Below are 12307 nucleotides of genomic sequence, written 5' to 3'. Positions count from 1 at the left end.
TCCTGGAGAGTGTTCTTGATCTGGCCAACTGTTGTGAAGGGGTTTTTCTTCACCAGGGAAAGAATTCTTCTGTCATCCACCACAGTTGTTTTCCGTGGTCTTCCGGGTCTTTTGGTGTTGCTGAGCTCACCAGTGCGTTCTTTCTTTTTAAGAATGTACCAAACAGTTGATTAGGCCACACCTAATGTTTTTGCTATCTCTCTGATAGGTTTGTTTTGATTTTTCAGCCTAACGATGGCTTGCTTCACTGATGGTGACAGCTCTTTGGACTTCATATTGAGAGTTGACAGCAACAGATTCCAAACACAAATACCATACTTGAAATTAACTCTAGACCTTTTATCTGCTCCTTGTCAATGAAATAACGAACTTCCTTTATGAGGGAATAACATACACCTGGCCATGGAACAGCTGAGCAGCCAATTGTCCAATTACTTTTGGTCCCTTAAAAAGGGGGGGGGGCACATATAAAATGTATTGTAATTCCTACACCGTTCACCTGATTTGGATGTAAATACCCTGAAATTAAAGCTGAAAGTCTGCACTTAAAGCACATCTTGTTTCATTTCAAATCCATTGTGGTGGTATACAGAGCCAAAATGATGAAAATTGTGTCAATGTCCAAATACTTATGGACCTAACTGTATGTGCTTACAAACTCACAATGAATAGAAGGGTTCGAATGACGGCACAACAAGTGTTGGACTTGCTTAAAAATATTAATGAGATGGAATCGGAGGGCAAACAAGATGATGATTTGGAGAAAGGTGATGAGAGAGGATGGAAGTGGCGATGATATTGAAACTGATTCTGGGTCAGAATCGGACTCTGAAATTGAGTGTGCTGGGGACACATTTCAAGAGGTGGCGAGAGACGGCACAGTATGGGTTGAACAAACTGTTGGCAACCCTCGGGGTAGAGCACGAGAGGGCAATATAATGAGAGAAACCCATGGGCTGACATGTTATGCCAAACAAAATATTAGTCCATTGAGCAGTTTGAAGTGTTTGACACATATGGACAAACATTCGAAAATACATGGAAGCAAAAGCTGAGCGAAATCATGCTGGGAAGTTCAAAGTGACAGATGCCGAAGTAAAAGGAAACTGGATGATAATTGGTCGGCCGACTTGGGAAATCCTATTTTCATAGAAACAATGTCTCAACAGAAATTCAGAGATATCATGCGCTATCTGCACTTTGATGACAAGAACACAAGGGCTGCCCGCCTTGTGACAGATACATTTGCGATTATATATGGGAAGTATTCGATAAGTTTGTGAAAAACAGTATTGCTTTTTACACGCCCAGTGAGAACATATCTGTAGATGAACAACTTTTACCTACCAAGGCCCGATGTTGCTTAACACAATACAGGGCCAATAAACCGGACAAATTTGTTGAACGCACAACCCTATTTAGAGAAAGATAAAAGGAAGTCCTGCTGGTCAGCAGTTAGCGGACAATGGCTGGGTTTCCCAGATTCGTTAAGAAGCTCTTAACGCCAAGAGCTTCTTAGGAGCGCTCTTAGAGCGTTCTAGAGCGTTCTTAGAACGCTCCTAAGAAGTTCTTAGCGTTAAGAGCTTCTTAACGAATATGGGAAACCCCGCCAATATTGTTATGTGTCTGGTGGAGCCTTTCCTGGGGAAAAGAAGAAATATGACGGCAGATAATTTATTCACCTTGTTGGCACTCGCAAACAACCTTCTGGCAAATAAAACCTCTATTGTTGGTACAATGAATACAAAAAGACGAGAGATGCCCCCTTGTACACAGGCACAGCCTGAAAGATTTTCCACTAAGGTGTTGAGAGCTGGAAAAGTCTCAGTCACGATTTACCAGGCTAAAATAAAGAAAAATGTATGCATCCTGAGCATAATGCATCATACAGTTTCTACTGATAATGGTGCAAAGAAACTACCCAATACAATTTCCCACTACAACAGCACTAAATATGGCATGGATGTTATGGACCAGATTGAATGGCTATATTCGGTAAAGAGAGGCAGCCGCCGTTGTCCGGTAGCTGTATTGTACAACATCTGAGACCTGCCTGCCATAAATGCCCATGTTTTGCACAAAGAGTGCATGAACGTAACAATAAGCAGATGGAAATTCATCCTTGAGCTGGTGAAGGAGCTGTGTGAGCAGCAGAAAATGGCAGTGGAGGCACGTAAGCGACTTTTGCCTGAAACTCCTTCCCCGTCTGCGAAAAGGAGAAGGGGTCAAGTCAGCAGCAGAAGTTCAGGGAACAAAACTGAGCTCTGCCAGACATGTAAGTGACTTGTCTGTGGAAAATGCAGTAAGAATGCACCAAAGACGTGCTTGGAATGTTGACGTGAACTCGAGTTGACTATGTTGTAGGTAACTTGACTTGACACCAAATCTATTGATTTGCGATGCGGTCTTTAGGAGGGGGGATGGGATACCCCACTTACCAGACACAGCCTGAAAGGTATATTCTTTACTAGCTCAGGTGTCAGGTGGCTGAGCGGTTAGGGAATCGGGCTAGTAATCAGAAGGTTGCCAGTTCAATTCCCGGCCATACAAAAATGACGTTGTGTCCTTGGACAAGGCACTTCACCCTACTTGCCTCGGGGGAATGTCCCTGTACTTACTGTAAGTCGCTCTGGATAAGAGCGTCTGCTAAATGACTAAATGTAAATGTAGCTCAAACAGACAGAACCTGTCTGACTAACCTATTTCTTATATTTAGTTGGTATGTTGGCCCAAAGGGAACAAATCTTATGGCATCTGCCAGGAATGTAAACCGAACACACTAAAGATGTGCAAAGCTACTTGTGAAACATCTTGAAAGGAACTTTGAGTTGGTTGCAGATATTAAGGGAACCAAACTTATGTCATCTGCAGATGTTGATTTATTTTCTTATTTATTTCCAGTTGTTCAGTTTCAATAAAAGGGCCCATCCTGCGGGGGTCATGGGGGTCGGGTGCAGTGTGAGACGGGCGGCGGCCGAAGGCGGGGGCCTTGGCGGTCGGATCCTCGGCTGCAGAATCTAGCTCTAGGGACGTGGAACGTCACCTCGCTGGTGGGAAAGGAGCCAGAGCTGGTGCGCGAGGTACATTTTGCTGAATGATTGAAGGGCTAGACATCAAATGTTCTAATGAAATAATCACCGACTAACAACACGGAAATGAATGGCAATTGAAGAAGGCACGTTCATTTTCCGACCTTGCCTTAAACTCTGTGCAAGAAGCGCCATCTAGTGACCATTACATGCCAAACCATTATACAGCCCTAATGTCAGGCGGGGGAGCGTCTTGCATGGTTAACCTAGTTTGGATTGTGTGAGCCATGTCACCCGGGAAGAACCCCCAATCTTGTTGTGAGCTATTTAGTGTGTCAGGCTAGTGTGGCAGGCCGGTTGTTTTTGGGGTGCAAAGTGTGCAGTCATTTTGAGTTGGCGTGCAGTATTATTTTAAATTTATTTCCTGCCATTTAGTGACGGCTGGGTTCGTTGTTGGCTTGGGAAGTGTTCTGCTGATTTCTTGCGCTGATTATGAATTATGCCAATGTCCTGTAAATGAACCAATAAAATAGCTTATCATATTTAAAATATATATATAACTACTGCGTAGTGTGTGTGTGCCGACCTCTGACCCAGACCATACCAGCTATACAAAGGTGGTGGCAGCGTTTCCCACAACAACCTGGTAATTGGTTCCCCCTCCTTTTGGGCGGTTCTGGTTCATTACAATATTTTGAGGTCGCACAGACACAATTTCGGTAGCATATGCAACAAAAATGGTCGCAATTTCTAGCCCTGTGTGGGATGACATGATTAGGGTTGGGTACCGAAACACGGATCCACTATGGAACCAGTTCCTACGCAACCTGTAGGAATCGGACCGGATTAGAATGCACATTTCGCTTCCTCATTTCGGTTCCACTTAATGTGTCGACTGAAATATTTTCCCTCTGTCGCTCCGAAACGGACGTAAAATATCAATGTTTTGTGGCTATCTTGCTGTTATGATCAGTGACCTATGCACTTTGTAAAGCTCTCTCTTGGAAGTCGCTTTGGATAAAAGCGTCTGCTAAATGAATAAATGTAAATGTATCACACTTTCTCTGTAGTCTACCGTTAGCTAGTAAACATATTAGGCTACACTAGCTCTGCTAGTCTATCGTTAGCTAGCTTTTAGTGCATTTAAAATGCCTAAAGCGAAGCGGTCGAGAGTGTGGCTTTATTTCACAGCCAAGGATTCCCGACATCGCAAAATGCAATAGTTTCAAAACTATTACGTGCAAAGGGGGGAAGCACGTCAAATGTATTGAAACGTGCGGCGACACACGGAATACTTCTTAAAGCAGAGGGATGCACCGTGTTCGACAGCTTGCGGACATCAGTCCCTGGTCCCGGGACCAGGGAGGGCCTCCCCAATTTGTCTGCCCTTTCAGCCTCATACCTGTTTGTACAGGCCTCTTCGACACCATCTGAGAGAGTTTTCTCCTGTGCAGGACATGCCATAAGTCAGTATCTGATATGGTAATTTTTCTAAAAAGAAAAAAGAACTGCTAAAATTTGAAGCTGGTTTAGTTAGCATACCAACTCAACATTTATTTTGTTGTTACTTGTTAATAGTGTAACTGTTATTTATTGTAGTTGTGTGTTAGGTGACTTAGGTTTACTTATTATAGGCCTATATTTAAGTAGGCTACTTTAAACCATTAATATATTGTTACATTTAAGTAATGTTCCATTTAGAAAAAACTATAAAAGAGCCTTTTTTTGATTACTTTAATTTTTCAGTTTTTCAAGGATCGGTTTAGAAATCGTTTAGGAACCTGAATAGTTTTAAAAGTACCGGTTCGGCATCGGAATCGTATAAATCCAAACGATACCCAAACCTAGACATGATCTGCCTGTCCCCAAGGTACATTAGATTCCCTTGCACCACGTTTTAACAGGCCAACATTAAAGCGTAATTTGCAGAGAAAACCGTTTCCCAAATGTAATCAGTGCTATCGACTGCACATGTTACGATAAGGGCACAATGAGTTTATTCATTATCTTTTGTAATTGTTTTATTTATTTTTATTTACTCCAACATTCAAATAACTGCTAGCCTAAGGCCACCAAACAAGATGCTCATCCTATTTTGCAAATTAAGATCTCCATTTCACATTCAGAAAAGTTAATATTTTTTTTTGCCTTTGACATTTCTTAGAATCATTCATTGTTCACAATGGGTTAATTGAGAAGTTGAGTGAGAAACCTGACAAAATATGGCTGTTTCAGCAACCATGTAAGTTAAAATATGGGAGTTGACAGGGTGTGGACAATGAGCTTGTTCACGTGTACACAATCACAAGTTAAGTGGAATCTATTAAGACAAATGTGTTCATAAATCTGAGAAAAACGTTGCATACAGAGCTTTCCTGTTTTGTCCGTATGCATACTTTTACAGATTAATTTATACAGAGTTTGATACATTTGGCCCAGGTGTTGCTCAAGGCTTGTTCTTCTCTTTATTTTTCAAATGTTATATTGAGGGGTTTAAGCCCTGTAGAGGGTGAAACCCTATTGATTTTGTGGGAATGTGTTTTTTATTTAAAAAAATTATATTCAGAAATGTTTTCGCAAATTCTCGTGAGACGGTAAATCATACACACATGACATTTTGGAGATTTATTGGCGATCCACTGTTCTGCGCAAGACCGGACAAGTCCGAAGTTAAATACGTCAATGACCATATCTCAGTTTTGCGAACTTCAATGCAGTGACGATCTGCATCAGGTATCAGACTCACCTTGATGTGTTTCCCTCTCCGTCCAATCACAAAGGCTAGCTCCACCTCCCAGTCCACTTCCTTCAATCAGAAATGCAGAAGAAAAGTATTGAGCTCCCTCCTGGTCCCCGCTACTCTGTGAGCCCAAATCTGGGGAAAGCCACACCTGATACAAATGTATGCTTCTTCCAATCTCTTGTTTCTACTACACCTGCACCTACTACACCTGCCAGAGTAGCTCACTCTCACACTTAACCATGAAGTAATTACATGTCTTAATCCTCTTTCTTGCTCTCCTTTCCTCTTCCTCCAATTTTTCTACCCATCTATCTCTCTCCTTTCTTCCCTCCTTCACCTGGCTCTCATCCGGCAGTGTGATGTTGTCGTAGGGGCCGGTGATGCAGCTGGAGAATTTGCTGAAGATTATTGGCTCCTTGGGGATGGGGGCATTCTGCTCCAGGCAATGGTCCCGGTAATTCATGCCCACGCACACCACCTTCTGTGGGGTCAAGACCGGGGGTAGCAGCCTCACCTCCGACCTAGCCACTATACACTGGCCTGAGGACAGGGCCCTAGGTGGGGAGAAAGGTAGGTTGGATAGACTGGATCTAAGGTAATGAGTTCACTACTATGTGTCTTAATATAATCTTTTCTGACTGAATAAGCAGACAAATAGGCAGACAAAAACATGGACTTGGAAGGGTGGGGATGAGGGCATGGTGATGAGGATCTGTCAGAAGTATACTATGTACCTCTGAGCACACTCCATGCCCTTATGGCCCATCTCTAGAAACTCTATCATGGTGGAAGGCATGGAGGCATCGAAGGCCTTGAGGTCCACCACACCAAGCCCTTCCCTCTGCTCCACGCCCACCCTGACTCCACCGTCATCATTGCTGAACTGGAACTGCACCAACCGCATTGCTGCACCAGGTAGATGCTCCACCGTCCTGTACTTTGACAGCCTATCAGAAAATCCTCTCAAAATCTGCAAGGTGAGAGGATTAGTGTCCTCTACTGAGATCAAAGGTTCAAAGGATACAAAATTATTGAGGAGGGAGAGAATCAGTGTAGAAGACAGAATGAATATGGAAGCAAGCAGGGAGAAGCTGGAAAAGTGGACATGGAGATGAAGATCGAAGAGCACTTATTGAAGTTATATGAAGTGCCCGAGGACACAACGTCAGTTGGCATGACCGGGAATCGAACTGGCGACCTTCGGATTACTAGCCCGATTCCCTCACCGCTCAGCCACCTGACTCACTGACTGAAGTTAGCCTATTAATATAAATAGCCTACAGTATCCTCCGACCAGCGGTGGCGCTAATACCTCGGATACACATGAAAAGAGGGGCCTGAGGAGAGAGTTCCGGTTTAGAGGGGCCTGGAGAGGGACCCTATAGGGGTTATGCGGAAAACACTTCCGTATTCGGTAAAACAGACATCATCACTTCCGGATATGTACGCTCTATGCTGACATGGTGCTGTTTTACACAAGATACCTCCAGTTTCCAATTTTATATCTCGGTGAATTCTGCACCAAAAAGGTCGAGGATGGCAGACTTTAGAAGAAAAAGCGATTCCCCAATGATCTGTCGACTCTGAATTTTGATTCGGGTCGTGATAGTCTTATTTGAGTGAGAACGGCTCTGCCGTTAGACTGCATAGTCTTACGGTGCGTTTACACTGCAGCGACGCGATGCGAGTGACAACATGTTTTCCATTCATTTTCAACGGAGCCAGGCGAATCGCTTGCTTGGTGTATTGTGGGTAGCGACGCAACGCGATTGAGTTGAGATTTTCTAAACTTTATGCAAATGAGGAGCGATTTTTGCTAGCGATGGCCAATGGCAGTGTTTTCTTGTTTCTCGTAACGTAGCAACCATGGTAAACATTTCTAGCTTTCAGTTTTTAAGATGGAGGAGAAACTAATCGCCTGTGTGGCTGCATATCCAGTCCTGTACGATACGTCTCTGTATTTGTACAAAGACATTAATAAAAAGAATGAGGCCAGGCGCAGGTTTGCCAACGTTGTCGGTGCTCCTGGTGTTTTTTTTGTACTTTGTACTCTCGAACAAAGTTACGTTCCAGGGAGTTCCAGCCGGGCTACTACTATAAGCCCGGCTGGAACTCCCTGGTCGTATCGACAGATTAGCAGAGACTTTGAGTACTATAATAAAACGTTTTTACACATGTCAACGTGTATGTCTATTTAACAGTTTTGTATTTTGTATACAAGTTGTATTTTGATCGATGTTGCGAGTACGTAAACCCAAGTCTGCACACTTGGCCATGACAACTACAACAGTGACTTTAGAGAACTACAATTCTACATTAATCTGTTTGATATGCCCCCGCGCGTGGTGAACTGTGGGAAGGCGAGCGATGGCAAGCGATTTGCGTCGCTGCAGTGTAAACGCATTGTTAGGCTACTGTAGGCGACCACGTCTCGTTCGCGTCATGTCACAAAGTAAATAATTTTACATGTCAGTCAATTTTACACCAAAAAGGTTGAGGAGGGCAGCTTTCAAGATATATGGGAATTCTGCATTTAGCCAGGCGGTACGACATCAGGTCATCCGGACATTTCACACTGAGATACGCAGTACAAATCACTGTTCGGATTTTCCCACATCTGGTACTTAAACAGTTTGGATAAATACATGGTCTTCAAAGTGAAATAATTTAAACGCCCAAAATGCTCATAATGATAATAATGTTATTGATTGTGTGAACTAGCTGGGTTTGCCGTTTGGTTAGCACAGCAGCGGAAATGATTACATCTGTTTTCCGGTTCGTTTCCTGGGCACTCCGCATAACGCCTATTGGCTCCCCGACGCCCTCAAATGCTGTTTAAGGAGAGTCTGCCCACTCCCTATTAACCCCCATTGTACCGAATTTTGTTGCAGTTCCACCAGAGTTCTGCTGGGAGTGATTGCGGTCGAGTGCAAAATAAATGGGAGTCTATGGAGCTAAACGGCTAAATTTGTCTCTTTCACCTGATTTTCGTTGAGAAATCTCAGATTTGATTGTAGTTTTTGCATGTTCAACATGGATTATAGGTCAAAATTTGAATGAACGAGTACTTATGTCCTTTCGATTTCTTACAGGGTGAGTCGTTGTTGCCCATAACACATAGTGAAGGACTGATTACGACCAGTGGCGGCTGGGAAGCCTCCGCAGCCCCCGCGAGGCGGGGGGGCCCCCAGGCCCCGCCCTGCATAGCAAAAAACAGACTAGGCCTATATAAAAAAAGATATATTTAAAAACGTAAAAAACTTTGAGGCCGCTCATTGAGAGTCCCAAGTTTCAACTACCGGGTAAAGGAATCCCGTAATGTAGGAAACGTAACAGATCTTCATCCACTTCCATGGGCTAAATAGTCTCAAAATCCCTAAATCCCTATATTTTACATGCACTACTACACCATTACGCCTCTTGAACGCGCACATTTCAAAAATTCTAATCTTTACGTTTTTCTAGATGACGGTAGAGACATAGCCTAAGTAAATGAAAATATGCAAGCGGTGCTCAAAAGCGCAGCAATGAACTGTTGTCTGAACAAGCTCGAGCAAAATACCCAAAGATTACACACTTTAGACCAGCCAGAGAGGAAGCTATCATCAGCATCTCCACAGACGAAACACTACCGCAGCAGCAGGTAGCTAGCAGCACCACGTCTTCACCAGCAACCAATATACTTGCTTACTTATTGTCAAGAATGAATGTTTTCCTTTCCCTCCATTGATTGTGTTATTTCAGTGGCGGTGCTGAACTATCAAAAGGCTATAGCGCTGTCTTTGGTTTTGAACAGTGGCGGCTGCTGGTCTTTCAAACAGGGGAAGCTCATTTTCGGCGGCCTACATCATATACATTTTCAGTTCACTGGCTAGTTCACCCCTACGACACTAGCCTAGCCTACTGTATGAATGAACGAACGATCTAACGAAAAAATAGCCCACTCCTCCATTCAACCCCAGAGATGCTGAGCGTCCAGGGCGGGACATAATTGCAGCATTTATCCAATGACCGTATATTTTCGAAGCACTGAAAAAAACTGTTCAAAGCAGCGCCCCATTGAAGTCCATGGAAGCTGAGCTTCAACAGGGAAATGCACTGTGGGCTACGGGAATGTATGAGATGGAAATCAGTCAGTTGACCTGCTAATATATGTAGCTGATTCTGAACGATGATTCTTCGATATGAACGTGTTCTAACGCATTTAAAATGTTAACACAATAGTAAATATTTGACCATGAATTTTTTTGAAATGTTTGGGGAAGCTGAGCTTCCCTTGCAGTCTTAAAGAAATTGCCACTGGTTTTGAACAATGACAAATAGGCTGCTGTTGTGCTGAGGCAATTGTGCTTTTGTTATTTTTAAACTTTTTTTATTTCTCTCTCACATTGCTGAATATATGCTAAAGGTAGACAGCAATCAGTCTATTGGCAGTTGTATAAGATAATAGATGGAGATACATTTTGAGTGGATTTAGGGGAGGGGCCTCGAGCTCCAACTTTGCGGGCAGGCCTCTGCAAAGTCCCAGCCGCCACTGACTACGACCAGAGATCCCGCTTGATGGCATCCGAAGTGGAATCAGAATGTCAGAGCATTAGCAACAACATTAGCAAGCCAAAACTCTTTCTAGTATGTGTATTGACAAGGAGAGCCTGAAGGCCGATTTATACTTCTGCGTTTTTATGGAAACGGAGACAGGGAACGCCCTCTCCGTCAAGGAACGCCCTGTCCATGCCCTCTCCGAGCCCCTCGGAGAGCTCTACGTGCACCTCCTGATTTTCCTGACTGTCCGTCCGTCCGTCATTTTACGGATACCCCTTGGCTGTGATTGGTCCGTATTAAGAACCGCTTGCGTCAGGGGCGGGGTTGCCGTGACCAACAAGAGAACAAAATCCTTAGACCGCCATTGTTGTAAGTTTTTACAATTCATATTTCAGCTAAACAGTACATGTAAATCAGCATCTGAATTAAAATGTGACGAGAAATGGGCAGTGTAGTTGCTGAAAATGTGCTTATTTTATTGATGAAACGGCTAATTTGTAAATTTGCTATAACTTTTCGATAACCTAGTTAGCATCGCCTGTCTGTGTTGTGATGCCTCGAGAGAAAAAAGGAAGTGACCAGAGCTTGCCATAATGCGATATCTCTGGCCGTACAATGTGTATGACGTCATTGACATTTTAAAAGGCTTTGTAGACCAAGGCGACTTAAAAAAAAATCTAAAACCCAGCAGTGTGTATTTTTTTGCCTCCCCTTTCGAATTCAACATTCAAATTACTAGACAAAGAATTATATCCTGAGAAAAGTGGATTTTGAGGGGTAAAGCTCCATAGACCTCCATTCATTCTGCACTCGACCGTTAGCGCCTTCATATGGAACTAGAGTGGAACTGCAGAACCCGGAAGTTTCCCGAGAGTGGGAGTTCTCCCCATATTAGACATTCTCTGGTAGAGACAGGTGCATATCGCGCGTCCTGATTGCGTCCCGGGACGGGAGGTGTATGTGCATGGTTGAGGGGGAACATCATGCGGGAACATCATGCCCCAGAACTTCTATCTGGTGGTTCCTACAATGTACGAACAACTACATCTATCGCTCCTATGTCATTGCCTCTCGTTCTTTCCTTCTGCAATGCTATTGGCTAAGCCAATGCATGGCCATCACATGCACGAGGGATGCAAACTCATGTACCATGGTTGGCCAAAGCATGCCTCTCATCCACTCTCAAGTAGTTCTTAAGAGACACGTACAAGGGTTCTCCTTACGAGCATGTTCGAAAAACGCACATAAGAAATAACGATGGTTGGTTATTTTGTTCGTAGAGAACCCTTGTAACAACTAAGATCCATCGTTATCGGGAAACGCAGTTTAGTAAGCAGGCTTACTACGTACACTTATAAAATGCAAGTCAATGTGGAAGTAATACAAGTATTCAGTAACGTAATGGAATACGTTACAAAATACATTTTTGGGCATGTATTCTGCAACGAAATACGTTTTCAAAGTATCCCAAGAATGTCTACTCGACCCACAACTGCAGATACATTACTAATTAATCAGAGAAAGAGCAACAACAACGGCACACAAGACTTCAGCAGGGCAAATGTCGCCTACCTGATCACACCGCTCTGTGCAAAAACTAAAGCGCCTTATCTCCTGCACAGATAAAGTTCAATGCTGACTAGGGAATGTTCCTTTTATGGTATGCAAAGCAGATTATACATACTTGACATTGCACTTTGGACTGAAACAGTCACTCACCTCTTCCCCTCTTATCTGTTGGAAAAGCAAGGCTCTGTCAACGGAGGGCATAGTTCCTGGTTCAGCCTTTTGTAGGGCTAAATGATGTATCCGTAGTACCGTAACCATGAAACTGATGTTACAATTGATAATATACAATTATAAGTACAACTTTTCATACGAAAGCCACTGGGTATTTTGATTGGGAAGAAATGTTTAATATTTCCGATAAACGCCTACAACTCCCATGATACACTCTGTGTGAGATTAATGCGTCACGTGAACAAGGGAGTGT

At 43.4% G+C, this 12307-nt stretch overlaps 1 protein-coding gene across 7 annotated transcripts in view; it reads right to left on the bottom strand.

Annotated features, from left to right (window-relative positions):
• The window catches only part of fahd2a (fumarylacetoacetate hydrolase domain containing 2A), a 28294-nt gene that overhangs the window by 15053 nt on the left and 934 nt on the right, over positions 1-12307 (bottom strand). The window contains exons 1-4 of one of the 7 annotated variants that reach the window (XM_067227894.1): positions 12034-12274; positions 6507-6742; positions 6110-6326; positions 5776-5835 (exon numbers count right to left, since the gene is read on the bottom strand). In XM_067227894.1, the coding sequence (XP_067083995.1) occupies positions 5776-5835; positions 6110-6326; positions 6507-6742; positions 12034-12141 (621 nt within the window). In that variant the 5' untranslated portion in view covers positions 12142-12274. Of the gene's footprint in view, positions 1-5775; positions 5836-6109; positions 6327-6506; positions 6743-11886; positions 11924-12033; positions 12275-12307 lie in introns of those variants that run through there. The other 6 variants (XM_067227893.1, XM_067227897.1, XM_067227898.1 and 3 more) reach the window with 6 other exon arrangements.

This window comes from Osmerus mordax, chromosome 24, assembly GCF_038355195.1.
Source record: "Osmerus mordax isolate fOsmMor3 chromosome 24, fOsmMor3.pri, whole genome shotgun sequence".
Lineage (NCBI taxonomy): Eukaryota > Metazoa > Chordata > Actinopteri > Osmeriformes > Osmeridae > Osmerus > Osmerus mordax.
Note: the sequence above shows the minus strand (reverse complement) of the source record. Positions and strands in the feature narration are given on the sequence as shown.